The sequence below is a fragment of the Falco naumanni genome, chromosome 6, assembly GCF_017639655.2.
Source record: "Falco naumanni isolate bFalNau1 chromosome 6, bFalNau1.pat, whole genome shotgun sequence".
Taxonomy (NCBI): domain Eukaryota; kingdom Metazoa; phylum Chordata; class Aves; order Falconiformes; family Falconidae; genus Falco; species Falco naumanni.
Window position 1 is genome coordinate 52,674,693 of NC_054059.1, and position 17,008 is coordinate 52,691,700.

General features: G+C 38.5%; 1 protein-coding gene and 1 long non-coding RNA gene across 2 annotated transcripts in view; one reads left to right on the top strand and one right to left on the bottom strand.

Moving 5' to 3' along the window:
• Nucleotides 1-14,636, top strand: part of MAP3K5 (mitogen-activated protein kinase kinase kinase 5) — a 107,969-nt gene extending 93,333 nt beyond the window's left edge. Inside the window, exons 24-30 of the mRNA XM_040598352.1 lie at nt 2,150-2,335; nt 5,510-5,615; nt 7,981-8,224; nt 11,024-11,136; nt 12,019-12,131; nt 13,013-13,089; nt 13,905-14,636. Of these exons, the coding sequence (XP_040454286.1) occupies nt 2,150-2,335; nt 5,510-5,615; nt 7,981-8,224; nt 11,024-11,136; nt 12,019-12,131; nt 13,013-13,089; nt 13,905-13,965 (900 nt within the window). The 3' untranslated portion in view covers nt 13,966-14,636. The remainder of the gene's footprint in view (nt 1-2,149; nt 2,336-5,509; nt 5,616-7,980; nt 8,225-11,023; nt 11,137-12,018; nt 12,132-13,012; nt 13,090-13,904) is intronic.
• A 985-nt stretch (nt 14,637-15,621) lies between these two features.
• LOC121089919 lies at nt 15,622-17,008 on the bottom strand. Its single transcript, XR_005828422.1, has 2 exons — nt 16,888-17,008; nt 15,622-16,777 (listed from the first exon to the last, which is right to left on the bottom strand). It is a non-coding gene; the product is annotated as an uncharacterized LOC121089919 (long non-coding RNA).

The following is a 17,008-nucleotide window of genomic DNA, read 5'->3' on the forward strand; positions in this document are numbered from 1 at the left end:
GTGCGTGTTAATAGTTAATTGACTCCATTCTCAAGGCTAAGTATTGCTGGTCTAAAACATACTTGTATAAAATGTGACAGCTCATCTTCTAAAGATAGTACTGTTTAGAAACTTATGCAAACGGATATGGTTCTTACGCATGTACTACAGTTAATGTACTTGGAAATTGGTGGCATACCAATAAAAAGAGCTTCTAACTCTTGGGGGGCGGGGAGAGGAGCCCACGGTTGTCCTGGTAACTGTAGAAAGCGTTAAAATAGAAGGCAATAAGAGAGATCTGTGATCTGTGCTTTGCTAGAGTGTTGCTATAACAGATGCAGTTGTTAGCATGCATAATAATCAGTGATTGTGAGAGGCTGAAACTCAATCATGACTCCAGAGAGGGTGCTTGGTGTTTTACGCCTTCCTCAGCTGGGGCTGGAAGAGCCCAGGAGAGAAGCAGAGAGACATGGAGTTGTAGAGCCAAAGAGCTCAAAGCGTATGTGTGTGGGACTGACCGTCCTTCGAGGGGATGCAGAACTCTTGACTCCCAAACACTGTTTTCTGTCTTGAGAGAGGGACCCTGCTCAAGGCGTAGGAAACTTACTCAAACCATGGGAAAGCAGTAGTAACTGCAGTTAAGGGGAAGTTGAGTTGGCTTCTTGTTATGTCCTGCTTAAATGCAAGAAGTTACCAACAGGTGGAAGCTTGACTTGCTCATTAGGCCTCACCACGATTTAGGTTTTGATAGCACTTTTCCCTTCACAAAATCTTTTCATAAGAACAATTTCAACATGTGGGGGCTAGGGGAAAAGAATGACCCTCCCAGAAATCTTATTAGGGAGCCATACTGATTGCCCTGTCCCCAGCATGCCTTGATAGACTTGGCTCTTCTAATCCAGGGCTACAGTGTGTTGTGTCCACCTATCTGCCCTAATGTTTTTTTAATTATTTACATGAAAAGGAGATCAGCTACAGCAGCACAGAGTGAGGATCCACCAATATAGTCAATCATCAGGTGAATTCTCCAAAAAGCTGATTAGGGTCAGAGGCTAGGATCTTTTATCTTAGAGATAGGTGCTTTGGTCAGTGGAATGTTTGACTGCTTTAGAGCTTTTTATTTTATTTTATTTTATTTTATTTTTTTTTTATTTTTATTTTATTTTGTTTTGTTTTTTTTTTTTTTTTTCTCAAATAATCAAATTGTCTCATCCTGATTAGAATTAACTGTTAGTTAAAACCTCAATGTTATTGGCAAACAGAGTTCTTGGTGTCTGGCCAGCTGTAACATTCATGACGTAAAACTGGCAAATGCAACAGAACCGAACAGCATAATGTGTCCTGCTGTTATGGAAATCAGTATTAGATATCTTTAGTCTATAAATAATCGCTTCATTCAGAATAAGCATCTAATACTTCATTTTGAACAACTAGTATGGTTTCCTATCTCTGGCTTAATTTTAAATTCTGGAATTGAAATTTATATTCAGTTGGCATAACTTCAGAGAGTAAATACAGTCCTTTGCTTCCTAGTTACTTATGTGGTTATTCTGATGAATACTTTTGAACTTTTGCTGCTTTGGTAGCTCACGCGAAAACACAAAACCTTTTAAAAAGCATATTTATAATAGAAAGGTGGGAGATTTGTAGACCTGTTATAAGAATAGGTAAGTGTAGAAGTACCAGGAAAGAATTAGACTTTAGTTGAGCATTCTGCACAACTTTGACTAATCCTTTCTTTTAAATGCGACTGTGGGACTTTGCATGTTGCCTCTCAGAGGCAACTCTGAAATGAGAGGCACTGCAAAGTACCTGTTTGCAATTAAGAGTAATTTGTAGTATTCCATGCACACTATAGTTATTTATATCTTTTCACTCCTTCCTGTACAATGAGACTTACAGACTATAGTGTGCATATGAACTTCAGCAACTGATATTAAATGAAGTCAGCTACTTGCTTGTCAAGCAATCTGCGTTACCAGGGAGCTCAGCAGTAGAGCTCTTGGGCTGCTACCATTACCTAACCTGCAGCTGCACCTTTTCCCTAACCATAGCAGCAGAGTTTCTGAAACTCCATATTGCCAGGTGATGTTATTGGCTGAAGTCCGTCTGGGTGTACGTTTCAAAAGATGGCTATCAAAACTGTTTCTTTTCTTCTCTTTTTTACTAGGGAGCTGAAGAACCCAAGCTAAAATGGGAACATATCACAACGCTCGTTTCCAGCCTCAGAGAGTTTGTACGGTCCACTGATCGTAAAATTATCGCAACGACTCTTTCAAAACTGAAACTGGAGTTAGACTTTGACAGCCATGGTATCAGTCAAGTGCAGCTCGTGCTGTTTGGTTTTCAAGACGCTGTAAGTTGTCATTTTTACTAAGTTTTGTGCGCCAAAACTGGAAGGAAAAAAAAAAAAAAAGAAAAAGAAGCTAGAATCCAGAAGCAAAGAAAACTTCATTAACTTCTACCCACAGTTACTGAGACAATAATATTTGAGGGCTTTGAACCTGCAATAACAAAATCCCAGACCCACAGCCATGACTTGGTTTCGTTTGGTTGCCATGTGATCTTTTGGCAATACACAGGCCCTGAACACAACTGCTGAGATTTTGCTGATTAAGGATCTGGAAGGTTCAGCATAGTTGTATAAACACTGTGTTCATGATTAAGATGAATAACCAACATGAGAAGGGTGCAGCTGTGCTGGGCATCACTTTTCCAGACTGAAGTCGCGTAGTAAAAATGAAATGACAATGGAAGTAGGCATTTGAGGCGGATGATTCTGTTAGCATTTAAACCTGGGGCACTCTGACAAGTAAAAGAGCTGTCAGGAAGGATTGCATAGCATGTAAACTGTTGCATAGACTACACTGACAAGAATTAGATGCTGTTTATGAAAAAACCCAAACATGTGAAATGAATCTGTAAAAGGTTTCTACAAATCAAAGTTTTCTCTTTGAGTTTTCACTTTGAATACACTTCATCTCTCCTTTCTACTTAGCTTCACATTAATACTGTTCTGACACTTGGAAAAAGAAAAACCAAATGTACAAGGTCAAGAGAAAAATGGAGGGGGCAAAAGTACAAATATCTGCGTTGGCTTTCTGATAGAGATGTTGCTGGGCATCAGTTGTTCAGTGATAATTGCCTGAATCATGTTCTTTTCAGTAAGAATTTTACCATCTTCTGTTAACTTAATCATTACAAGTTGCTGGTTTTTAACTGATAAATGTCTTTTTCATTACTATTGCTCTATCATTTAACTAAGATAACCCAAAGAAATGAAAGCTTTGCTTCGTATGTGCCCAGTCTTAATTCTTTTGGACATACATTAGATTTCCATAGTAGAACACTGAAATCCAAATCAGTATCAAGACCTCAGATACTGCAGAGACTGGGATAATTGCTAAAAGTGAGGGAGAGTAGTTCTCTTATTCTCTGGCAGGACTTAATAAGGTAATCTTAGGTAACAAGTTTTAATAATCACAATATCCTCATCAGCAACCAAGAAAAAGTAGTTTTGTGCTGTAATGTGAATAGCTAAATCACATTACTGGGGATCGTCGTGTTCTTGACAAAGTTACATCGTGCTTGTTCAGTTCTTAAGCAGGCTGCACTTGGCTAAACGCGTCAGTGTCTCGGCCGGAGTCAGTATGGGAGGTACAAAGCGCCTGCAAACAGGATCTGCGCTGCCTCTGAGGGCGGTGGGCCAGCCTGTGGGGCTCTTGGGCAGCAGCTGCCCAGGTGTGGGGCTCCCGTGGCACTGCTGACAGCTCTCAGGCACGGTGTCCAAGTGCCATCTCCTGGCTGTTGGTGATAGAAACGAGGAGACACAGGTACTGTGTTGGTTGACCCTGGCTAGCAGGTAGAGGAAAGCCCCTACCCAGTTGCTCCTTTGCTCCCTCCCAGCGGGATGAGGGAGAGGATGGAAAGGGCAAAAAGTGAGAAAACTTGTGGGTCAAGAGAAAGACTGTTTAATAAGGGGGGGGGGACCCCAAACCTCACAAGCGATGCAAAAGCACTCACTCACCACTAGTAGACTAATGCTCGACTGGTCCCTGAGCAGTCGCTACCCCTCTAGTTTTATTGCTGTGTGTAGTATTATGTGGAAGGGAATATCTCTTTGGTTGGTTTGTCAACCATGTCCTGTTCCAGCCTTTTAAGCCACCCCCAGCCTACTCAGTGGTGGGGCAGTGTAAGAAACACAGAAGGCCTTGACACTGTGTAAGCTCTGCTCAGCAACAGCTAAACCATGGGTGTGTTATCAAGGCTGTTTTAGTCACCAGTCTGACACATAGCACCATATGGGCTGCCGTGAAGAAAGTTAACTCCATCCCAGCCAAAGCACCCAGTACAGGTACCTGCATAAGTTACTGCGTTTCCAAATACTGTTGCTTTGGGGCAGTGAAAATAAAATTATTAATAACATTTATTAACTTTTACATATCTTCTGAAGGCACCATTCATGTAACTTCAGTCATTTTTTACAGAGAGGTTATCACAATGTGAGAGAATTAAACTCCTCTCTTTTTTAGGAAGACCCGAGAGTGAAGTATCTTCTCACCACATTTTTTAGTAAGCAGTAGTTGCTCCTTTTTTTAATAAGGCTTCTGAGTAAGTTTATAATTTTCTAAACACAGATATATTTGTTTCTTCCTGCAACTTCTCAAGTTCTGCTGTGACAGTCTGTTGCCTTGGTCTGCTTCTGTGCCTGGAAAACAGCATCAAGTCTGTTCTGTGCTGTTGCCATTTACTGTGGCTAGGCGCTTTGCTGTAGCACTGTCACCCCACCTGCTTCTTCCCTGTCGTTTGGAAGTTGGAAAAAAAAATCCCCCAAGGTAGAGTTATTCTTGCAGGTGGCGTGGAGCATCCATAAAGGCGCCTGGGAATATGGCTAAAAGCAGTTTGAAAGCAGGCCTGTAGGCAATCCAGGAGCAGCCTGGTACAGAATACTATCTGATTGTACGAAGTAAAAAGTAGAAGGAAAGAGAAAATGGCACAGCACACAATTGAAGTTCCCTGACTATTTAAAATCACGTTAATTAACTATTTTCTGAATTAAGAAGGAGCGGCATTACATTAGTTCTTTGATATTTCCTACAATTGTACTTTAAAATAGATAAGTATTGCTCAGAGCAAGGAGTGAAAACGATGCCAAAAAAATAACAAGACTAATTAGCTTAAATTACAAGCCTTCCATAACACAGTCCTTGGTATTTGTCCTGCTCACATGCTTCTTTTAATCTCCACACCCATGAAAGTTAAATGAACTTCAGTATTGCTGACATAAAAAAAATCACCTAATGCAGAAACTAGTACTTGATAAAAAATACAAAATATCGTGTGACTTGTGATAAAATGGCGGAAGTCGGCAGTGTTGCTATTTTCTTCATTTAATAACAACATGAAACAGTTTTAATCACCTGCTTTAATACAGCACCTATAAGTTCAAACACTTTATATAATGATGACGTATATTATAGTTTTAAGTTGGGGGGACACAGAATATCTGAACTGAATTCTCTGATGCTAGGTCAATAAAGTTCTCCGAAATCATAACATCAAGCCACATTGGATGTTTGCATTGGACAGCATAATCAGAAAAGCTGTGCAGACTGCTATTACTATTCTGGTCCCAGGTGAGTCATTTCTTAATACTCAGCGAATATTTTTTAGCTGATCTCTTTAAACATGCTTTAGAGTTGTGATTATGACACCTCACTTAAGATTTTGAAACCAGCAGTGGCCTTTTTCCTGTTCAGTCTGTTTTGCAGCTCAAAAACTAAGCAGTGTATTGCCCAAGTTGTTTGGGAAAGCACCTTTCCAAGATGCGTAACCTAAACAACTCTGCAACACAGTGAGCAGGAGTAGGCTAAGGTGCTCTGGAGCCTAATTTTTTGAGGTGCACAATGCTGCCCCTTGAAATCCAAAGGACAGACCACTTGCCAGCGCATTGCTGATTTTGGAAGGTGTTTTGCAAAGTGTAGATTAATGATATGCTTTTCAGAGCACTCAAAAATCTCTGGCTCCTGGTCAGAAGCTGTCTAAAGAAAAAAAATATCTGCAGTGCCTGCAGTTTGAATATTGTGTTTGGAATTGTTGTGGAAGTAGTATGCATGGCATACATGGGTCTGTGTAGAAGAAACTGCAGCCCATTCTGTTACTGCTTATACCTATTTCCAGAGTTAGTCTTCTCTTCTGCTTCTTAACTTCTAAGCTTGTGATTCTCTTGTTCCCTACGCTGGAATTAATGTTGAAATTTTCAAGTGTATGATTTCATGCTTTAAGGCTGAAGTCAGAATACTTAGTTCCTGTTTTCTGCAGTGGGTTAAGGCTTAAATTATCAACAAGGGGATATGAAAATTCCAAAGTTACAGCTCTTCCTGTTCTCTGTGGTATTTTCCATATCCCCAGCACGACCAGCAAGGCATAAATTGGGTTTCTGTGTTACTTAGAATTCTTAAGGAAAATCTGTCTTTTGATTAGAATACCAAACACCTTTGAGAGGCACGTACTTTATTGCTGTATAACAGGATTGCTGTAGAATTCCTTCTTAATAGACTCTTCTTCCCTATACTGCTCAGTATCAGCGTTAATTGTACATGGTCAAGCTTTAACAAAAGCCTCGGTGCCCTAGTAGCTTTCGGGTACTGATCATTTGCCTTTCCCCTGATTGCCTTAACCTACTTTTGATTGCTTCCCTTTGCCCTGGTCTGATGATGATGATGATGTGAAGATTTATCTCTGGCTTTAACACTTCTAAAAGTTATGGGATATTTTAGGAGTGGTGCAAAGCACATGTTGTGTAGTTATGCTGCCTGGTAGTGAACTTCTGTTCTTACTAGCATGATGCAGAAGTTCAAAGCAAATTCAGACATACTTGCCTAGCAATATTTGGGTAACTGCTATATAATCTATCTGCTTTCTTTAATTTAGAGGAAGCATAGCACAGTATGTTCAGCCTTGAAAAAGGTATGTAGCGTTTAAATGAAGAGATGAAATGGATCAAGGAACAAATGTCCCTTTTGTAAAGCAGAGAAACGTACATGTTAGTTCTTCAGTAGAAAAATCAAAACTGTATAAAACCCAAGTGTGATTCAGAAAAAAAGAATGTTTTGATGAGGAGACTAAAGGGAGTGCTCAGCAGCAAGAAGCCACAATCGAAGGAAGGAAGGAAGATTTCTATTAAATGGTTGTAATTAACAAACAGATGTTGATGCAGTGATAGGTTGTGTAGGAGTATAAGAGCTTATGTATGTATCTTGCATACCTGGTAAGATCTGGTAGGTAGTTTAAACAAGGAATAACAGAAACCAGAGTCCTCATATAGCTTTGTGTCCAGTTTTGTGGATGAACGTCATTACAAAATAGGCAGTGTTCTCTCCGATAAGTAGAAAGGAAGTGTGCTACATTTCATTTTCAGGAGAAGGGGTCTGCTTGTTATTTCCTCTCTATATCTTTGGATATAATAGTTTTTCAGAAAACGTGATACTCTTATAATGAGATAATACTAAATATGCCAGAATAGCAACAACTGGAATAGCTGGATATAAAAGACATAAAAAGCTGGATATAAAACCCCAAATGTTTATTTGTTTAATAAGGCAGTTCAGGTCAGACGCATAAGAAATTACAAACAACTGAGAATGGCATTAAGCAAAAGAAAGTACTTCTGCTGCACATAGTACATCAGCACAATTTGTTGTGAAATGCTAGCCAAATCTGGAAGCCTATTCATCCAGATTTTTGGTTTTTAAAGCTTCTGAACATTCAATAGGCTGAAAAATAATCCACATAAACTAAGATGCTGTTATGGTCTGAGTGATTTTAAACCCCTAGAAAATATTATCTGTTCTTTTGCTACAGAAATTTCAGGTCTGGTTTAACCAAAGTTGTAGCATGATCTCTAAATAGTCACTTAGGTCTGCTTTTGTTGTAACATTTAACTAATGTTTAACATCTTCAATGTTTTTTCTTCTGCTTATATTTTAATGTTCCTAATAGAATTGAGGCCACATTTTAGTCTTGCATCTGAAAGTGATACAGCAGATCAAGACGATATAGAAGTTGAAGAAGACCAAGATGAACGGCCTCAAAATCAAACCATCCAACAGCCTTGCATTGTCATGGAAGATGCAGTAGCTACCTCAGGTGTGAGCACACTCAGCTCTACAGTATCCCATGACTCACAGGCTGCTCACCGATCACTGAGTGTCCAGCTGGGCAGGCTAAAATTAGAGACAAACAGGTAAGTTTAGACATCAGGAGATACTAGCCCACTTGTGACAGTATGTGGTGTTTTGTTTTTAGAATATATGTGCTAGAATACTAGTGGCACTATCAGTAATAGTACTGCAAGTTGTTAATCTAAATGATGGACATTGTTTAGCCGTGACCAATCTCTTGTATTAGTTTTATTTATTTCAAAACAATGGTGATGCAACTTAAGGCCAGTCTTGATTTCAGGTGCCCTTTCAAGGAAGGTCTGAAAAAAAACTGAGCTTGCTGCCAAGCTGCTGCTTTTTCTCTCCTTCATGTGCTGTGTATGGCTGATGAATGGCGTTATGTTTTGTTTCCATTAAGACAGAACTTGCTGTTCTTTTCTATAGTTATTCTTGGGGAATGAACTTGAGCTAATTGACAGCCACGCTCCACAAGGAAACTGCTTCAGACTTGTTTTTTGCACAGGATTCACTACAGCAGGATCGGTGCTTATCAGCAGGCATTACCTTTTTATTAAATAAATTTTGTTTATTAGAGAAAGATGGGCAAAATAGGTGTGTTGTTTAAAAGAAGAAATAAGCCAGACATTTGGATACTGGATTTTTTTCCCAGAAATATACATACTCCACTTTAAACCTGAGAAGTGTTTTTTACGTTTTTGTCATTTAAGAAATGTCAGAGACAAATCTGTCTCTATTATTTTATCCAAATAATTTTCATATTTTGTTTCCTTCTCATTAAAATACACCAGTTTGTCTCTTTAAAGTAGATATTTTAGCTTTTGCAGCACCTGACCTCAGTAAATTTTGCATATGACCTTGATAGAAAGAGAACACAGCTTCAGTAAGACAGTTGCTATGCTGCTAGAACATTCTTTGTAGCTACTGTTCCAATTTAAATTAAAATATCAAATTGTACTTCACTTTTAAATGTGTCCAAGAATTTTGCCATAATTAGAGTAATTCATTAGGCAGTACCACTTCAATAAAGCATCAGTATTTTTGAGTTCTTATGTTACAATTCATTTTTTTGCTTGTGACCACTGAGAAATACTTTGATTGCCTTGTTGATACACCTAAAGACATAATTAATTGAGACTGGCTCACTTGACTTCCCAAGTTTATGATGGGGAGTGGTATCAGAAGTGATGAATTTGTAGAGGTACTGTTTTCTAGCACTTTGCTTTTGTAAATCTCTCAAATGCAAAGTCTTTGGCCAAATAATCACATCCTGTCCTTCATACAGAAATTTTGAGGTAAATAATAGACAGTGGTTGAAGTATTAATTAAAACTTTACTGGCATAAGCAGCAAGTAATTATCAAGAAAAAGAGATGATTATTTTATTGGTCCTGAAGCCTTTTTCGACCAGAATGGATAGAGAAGGAATAAGTCAACTGAAAGGTGACTGCACACCTGTCTGGACAGAGTAGAGATTAATCTTTCTGCACTGAGCTGTGGGTGTGTGTAAAGGCACAAAGCAGCTCTGTTCACATGCAGCATGGACTTGTTGAGAATTGTTAGCTTAGATGTGTAAGCACTCAAATGCAACTATGCTGCTGGTAGGCCTGCATGCAAGCTATAAATAGGGCTAGATGTTTTTACGAAGCAATCATGCAGGATGCGGCTTACTTCTGTGCAAAGACAGGTAAGGTGCTTTTGTGGCACATTCTCTAGCTGAATTCCAGAATGTCCCTGTCTTTCAGTGTCCCAGAAAAAAAGTCGCAGTGCTTAACTGGTATAAATAAATAAAATGTATAAAACAAAACAAAAAAAGGAAACAAAATACTACTGAAATGGAATGGTTATTGCATATTTCTCAGGCTGACAAAGGCTTCAGGAAAGGGATGAAGATGCTGCAATACTTCCCAGGCGGAACTTCCTAAGACTCAGAAGTCAGCAATACGTTTATGAGTGTGTTCTCCATGTACAGTTTCTCTGACCAAGTTCCTGAATACATATTGTTCATAAGTCCTGCTTTTTACTAAAACACTTCTCTAAAATAACAAATTGCAGCAGTTTCTCACACTAATTTTCCATTGTATTCTAATTATTTTCCTTTGACCACTTTGAAAGGTGCTGACCACTGAATCTCTCTGGGTTTCTCTCTGGGTTTGTGTTATGAAGGAAGTCAAACATGGGTTCCAATTTGTTTCTGCTTGACATTCTCAAGAGTAGTTGCTTAGTAGAGGACACAAGGTATTTTGCCTCCTCTTTTCTCACTCTTCATATAGCATAGGAGGGTAGGCGCAAAGTACCTAGTGTGTGAGGAAGGGACAGCCCTTGTGTGGATGAAAATGTATTTTCCCCATTTAAGAAATGCAACCGTAAGTTTTCACCACTTTTTCATCACAGCTCTGTCCTTGCCATAGCTTTGAAAATGTCTGCTGGAAAGATGTGAACTGGCATTTTTCCTTACAAAGGATTATTTTACAAAATTTAGTCCTTGGTTTATGAAACGTTTTGATATTTGTTCTTGGTTACACAGTTTTGTTTAAAACAGAATGTTGGCTGCAGAAATTTCACAGAAATTTTGTACCATACCACCTGTTTAGTAGGTGGATGTGTATATGAAAGCTGATGTATTTGGGGTTTTTCCTTTTTAAAGAGCTATAGCTTTAGGAACCAGTGAATGTTTATGTCTTGATGCAGGTCATAATAAATATATAGTGAGAGGATATTCCTATGAAAGCTGAAGAAGTCTGTCATTGTCTCTGTTGAGAAGGTTTCCAGAATTTTTCCAGTTTAAGAGTAGTACAGCATTTGCTTTCCTGAAAATCTGAAATTACCTGAGGAAATGTGTGCTTCCTTCCTGTTACCTCGCAGGTTATTGGAGGAGTTGGTTCAAAAAGAGAGAGAATTTCAAGTCCTCTTACATCAAGCTATAGAAGAAAAAGATCAAGAGATCAGAAACCTACGGCTTAGGTCACAGCCAATAGGTGAGAGAATTTTCAATGAAAATTTTCATACTGGCTGCAGGTTAACACAGTGGCAGCTAAACTTGTGTTCTTTTTATTGAGCCAGTCTCAGCAAAGATGCTTTGTTACTCTGCCTGTGGTAGGGTTTGCTTTGAAGTAAGAACGTATGTTGTGGAAACAAATTACTGAATTTGTTAATCACAGTACAAGGAATGGTATGATTTAAATAAATTTGACTGTAATTACATGGAAGAGTACATGGCTTATATCCTACAGGATAAATATTATTTCTAAAGAGGGTAATCTACTGTGTTTAGGTTATATGTTCTTTAAATTACACATTATTCCAGTTGTTACACTGAAAGTTAAAGACCTAATTGGTGAGATGTAAATAGAACTTAAAGCTTACTGAGGGAAGCTGAGTTTGATGAATATCTTCCCTGAAGAAGTGGAAGTGCTAATGCACTTTCTGTATTTTTTTGATGTTACCGTGTAATGTGGTTCAAAGAAGAGTTCCTTTCCAAAAGCACAGCTGATCCTCACTGAACAGTTTAGTTAAATTGATGCAACATTGTTAGTGTAGAAACAGTTACTATGAAATGTATGTGCCTTGTAGTAGTAATTTTCTGAAGACGACCAGAAAATCTATCTGTATCAATGTTCACATTACTTTAACTGTGAACCTAACTTTAACCCCTAACCAAGTAGAAGTAATTGGTGTATAACTGTATATAAACTGTAATTAAGTTTATGCTTTGGGAGTTTACATTTATCTTTATTTATGGAGATACTGGTATTCTAAGCTTGAAGGGAAAACTCATGGAAGAAAGTGCTTTAGCAGTCAAAAATGACAATAGGTTGCTTTGGCAACAGAAAACCTTTTCTCAAATATGGTTGTTTTAGATATTCCTGGATTATCTGTCTGTCATCGTCATTCCACTGGCACAGGGGCTGAAGACCCTGATCTCATTAACTGGCTGAGTGTTCAAGGAGCTGATGAGGCCACGATAAACAAGGTAGCAATGACTGTTCACTCTCTGGACACAGTTGCAGTACTGTTTTGTGACTCCATGCAAGAAGACACCAAACCTTTTCAATTGAGCTCATTTTGAGAGATGAATTTGTTTTCAGAGGATAGGAAAAAGCCATGCATATTAAGGCCTTAATAAAGATACAGTATTGTTAATTCCTATATCTGATCAGCAATAAGGGAATAAAATGTCCTGATAAATAGAGAATATTGCTCTGGTTCATAATTTTTCAGTGTCTGTACAATTGCAGCAGTTCTTGCTGATTATACCCTAGATACAGGATACACATTCACCCTTAGCTACCTGTGCTGAAGTGAAATCTCCTGAAGCAGATTGGTCTGCTCTGCAGCAAATCATATAATTTTAGAGGTGTTGAGCATCTCAGAATTTCAGCTGACTTAGAAAAACCTGGATGTAGTTACTCCTACAGATCAAATCAAAGGTTCCTCAAAGTTCTAGTACATCAAATTTAGATGCCACTTTTGAAAAGGTAGGTCTTAACTGTCGTTTTTCATTTCCTCATGGGTATTAATTATGCTTTAATTTGTGTTCATTGAAGTCTCAGAAGACTCTGAGATATCAGTGGTAACAATAGAAATGCCATTTGACAAAAGTTTTGAGTATCTGTAAAAGCATTACACTTTTCAAATTGTGCCTGGTATGCCAATGTAAAGTATACAGTATAGAAATGAAGTAGTTTCACCTTATTTCTAGAAACAATGTGGATTAATTTGCTAGGTATACCACACATTGGCCCTATTTTAGGTTTCTTCTAAATTTAAACTTCTGTTTTTAAGAGCAGATGGTATATAAAGCTTAGACAGCTATATTTCTAACAAAATGTTCATTTAAACTTATTTTTATAGTTCTTGGCTGAAGACTATACATTAATGGATGTTCTCTGCTATGTTACACGAGATGATCTGAAATGTTTGCGACTGAGGTAATGCTTCACAGTTAAATGAATGGTGCTGAGCAGGAGTTGTGTTTTGTTACAAGAGAAAGTAACTAAGTCTCTATTTATTGGATTGTGCAGTATTAAGTTAAAATAAGTAACACTTTCCAGTCTGTCTTTGTATACTGATGCATTTCTGGTAGACAGCTGATACTGCTTATTTTTCAAAAAAGCTTTTCTATTAAAGAAAAGCAAAGGGAGAATTTTAAAGTAAAGCTTTTACCTTGCACTTGGAGACTGGATATCACGTTGGAGCCTTGCTTTTATTTAAAAAGGTAGAGATAGCAAAACTTTATGTAATTATGGAAATACTACTCATAGACTGCAATTAACACTAGTTTTCACCTAATCATGCCCAGGTGGTATGAGTTACTGCAGAATCAAGTTTAAGTAGAAACAATAGAAATTATCGAACACTCTGTGTGTGTGTCCAGTCAGTTTAAATAATTTTAAAACTGTTTTTAAAAAAAAAAAAAAAAAAAAGTAGGTGTTAAGATTTTTTCATAATCAACACTTTCATAATGTTGGAAATCTGCTGTGAGTTATGCAGGTCCTTTGGACCAGAAGTCTGAATTCCAGAAAGCAGGCATCTGAAAAGTAGAAAGATTGCCCTGTACTGTAATCAGAAAAGGACTCTGTTCTCTATTTGAGTATTGCGTGTTGAATTTCACCTTTGATCAGCCTTCCCACTGAACTTCATTGGCCAAAACCAGAGCAAGAAAATCAGAAAGCAGCTAAATTGGAATGCTTTCAGGCTAGAGAGTATCTTTGTACCTGAGCATCTTTATGGTTTTTCTTCACAGAGGAGGAATGCTATGCACTCTCTGGAAGGCCATCACTGACTTTCGAGAGAAACACGCCTGACACTGAAATTTTTCTTCGCTTCTCTGCAGAGAGGGAAAGATTTCCTTTCAGCACAGAGCAGGTGTGCTGTCAGAAGGACTGTTGCACTTTAATCCAGTATTTGTTTACCAATGTTAAAAACACTGCAGCTTCCTGACTGCTTTTACTCCTATAATCCATAAGGAATCTGTAAACAACCTGCAACATTATTTCACTTTAAATGTTTTTACATGCAAATTTTTCAACTTAAAAACAAACACACAAAAAAATATTATGAATTCATGAAATATTGTAGTTAAAGTAACCAGATGTTAATTTCATGAAAAACTGATGTAAGATTTCATGTGACTGTACATCACTGGAACAAAACCAAAATGTGACAACAACTTCTCAAGTTTCTTTTTCTTTGTAATATATCTCAATAATATGTAGTGGAACTTTATAATTTCAATCATATTTAGATATTTTTCTTTTAGTGTGCAAGACCTAAAGGTAATTGGTTTTACCTACTGCCCTACATAGTTTAATATTGTTTAATTTTGGTAATTTAAGTTCTATGGTGCATTTGTTTTAGAGTTGTTTATGTACTACTGAACTGTACCAGTTGCATACACCTGAACCACAGTAATGTTAGCTTGTTCTAAAGCTATCTCTGACATACACAGTTGAAAATAAAAAGAACCTAAGACTTACTTTTTCCTACATTTTTTTACTTTTAAAATAATAAAGATGTAGAACTGGAAAATATTGGAATAAAAAAGGCGGAAAAAAATCATACTGAGTATCAAGGGAACCTTTCTGGCACAGTGATTTGATAGTCATAGCATTGAGTATTTTCTTGGTTCTCCTGCAGTCTAATTCCTGTACTGACAATCCAGGGCCAAAGTAAGTTCTTCTCTGGGTGCTCTACTTGACTTGAGAAATCAATGTCCTTCCTCTATGCACTGAGTAGTCATTGTGGCCTGTTGTTTTCTTCTTATGTCTTTCCTCACATATAATGAAGAAGGATGGTGGATATTATCCATCCATCCATTCTCATTGTCACTCCAGCATTCTAGCACTGGGTATCATCGGATTCTTATGGGGCAGCTGCAAAAAATTCCATTGTGAGTGAGACTTGCCTGGACAAGAAGCTGCTTCTCTCTTTGTAAGCCTTGGTAATCAGTGAACAGCTTCTGCCCTGAATTTTTCAAGTCTAGCAGGTATTTTCAAAGAAAATTAAATATTTTTTTCTAAACACAAAACATTGTCCTAACATGTATGTAGTAATTTTTACTGACTAAAACCTAATTATGTATCAAAAAAATAGGCTAAACAAAGAATGTAGATGAGAGAATTTTAGTCGGGTTTTTTTACTCTGAAGACTGTTCCACTGATGTTTGGGCATAGATAGATTTTGGCATAAGTGCCAAAAGTGTAGCTACACTTCAGGAGAAACATTGCTACTGTTTAACAATTTCTGCTGCTATTATGGCAGAAAGCAGTACAAGTTCAAGGTAGTTGGTGGAGGTTGACTTGCAAAAGCCAAAGCAACTAAAAAACTTTACCTGTGGAAAAGTGACCCTAGGACAACAAACTCCCCTAGTTTGATTTTTTTGTGTGGAACATGATCCTGTATCAGTCTATGACTACAGTTTGAAAACCTCTAATTTCATGCAGCATGAATAGACCACAGTGTAATTGCATTGCTTTATTTGTGTGTGGATACTTCAAAAGCACGCAGCCTATTCTCTGTGACTCAAGGAGCTTGGTAATGCCAGTTACGTGTAAGAGAAAGGAATCAGTTTGATGTCTCGACGAGACCTAGCCTCACACCAGCTGGGAATTAATTCCTGCAGTTCACTGCTGGCTTCACCAGACCCAAGGTGGTTCCTGCAGAGCCACTCAGCAATCAGTTCTGTATTCTCCACTGTAAGACTACATCACATCTGATGCATGCCTAGGCTGGGCCACGTACACTTGCGCTACTTGAGAGATCATGAACTGGTTTGAATGTTGTTCCCTAAACTGCACAGCTTATCTATCTATGTACTAGATCTGTGCATAAAAGTTTATGTGATACCTCCACTTCAGGCTACTTCATCTAGATTGTGCCAGGCGCATTACTTTTTGTATCATCGGACAAAATGAGAAGAAATGTTTTGGGTCAAAGTGCGTCAGACAGGTCAGCCTGGGCCCCTCAGCCTGGCTCCCAGCTTCTATCTGCTGCTGGATACCTATGTGGACCACCACAGGGGGATCTGAGATTATGTTGCAAGGACATGTTATGTTTTAGTGCAGGATTTTGCTGAGGGTAACCTTTTGACTATAGGGCCTGCCACTCCCTTTGACTTGGATAGCCTCTTGGTCCCTGACTAGTGCTGTTGTAATCCAAGGCTCAGGCTGACTGAGATACACCTTTCCCCTTCCATTAGGAGTCATGCAGAATGCAGAAGTTAAAACTTGACCAAGGCAGTGCCAATCTTGGAGTATCTTGCACCTTTCAGCATAGAGCCCAGCCTGTTCTTGTGTCACAAACACTCTCCTGCCCACAAACCAGCCACAAGGAATGCTTGTCACCCAAGCTGCAGCTCCTTCTATTTTAGAGCATAAATGGCTCCTGATGTCACAAAACATTCATCTTCCCTTCTCCTAGAAGGCCTCATGCCCTGAACTTAGTCATTTGTGAAAGAAGGACGTTCTGCACGGTGGTGGAAATTTGCTTTGTCTAATGCACCAGACTGAGGGAGCTGCACCTCTCCGTTGCTTGCCCGCGTGCATGACATAGCTGAGTGCCATCAGTTCCCTGATGCATTCACCCTCCTTCAGCTGTAGTTCTGATGGTTGGTACTATCTGCAAGCAGATACAAAATGAAATGATTTTTTAATTTAGTCATAGAACACTGAAGAGGAACGCTCTTATGACCTTGCAAAGTAGCTTAGGGCAAGTTTAGGTGAACTCACAGGAAAGGTAATAAGATCATGACCTCTACAGAAAGGACCGACACATTGACACCTCTTCACAAAGCCGTTTTCTGGAAGCCGGGCGTTGTAGGCAGGTAAGGGTATGGACCCGGCTGATCAG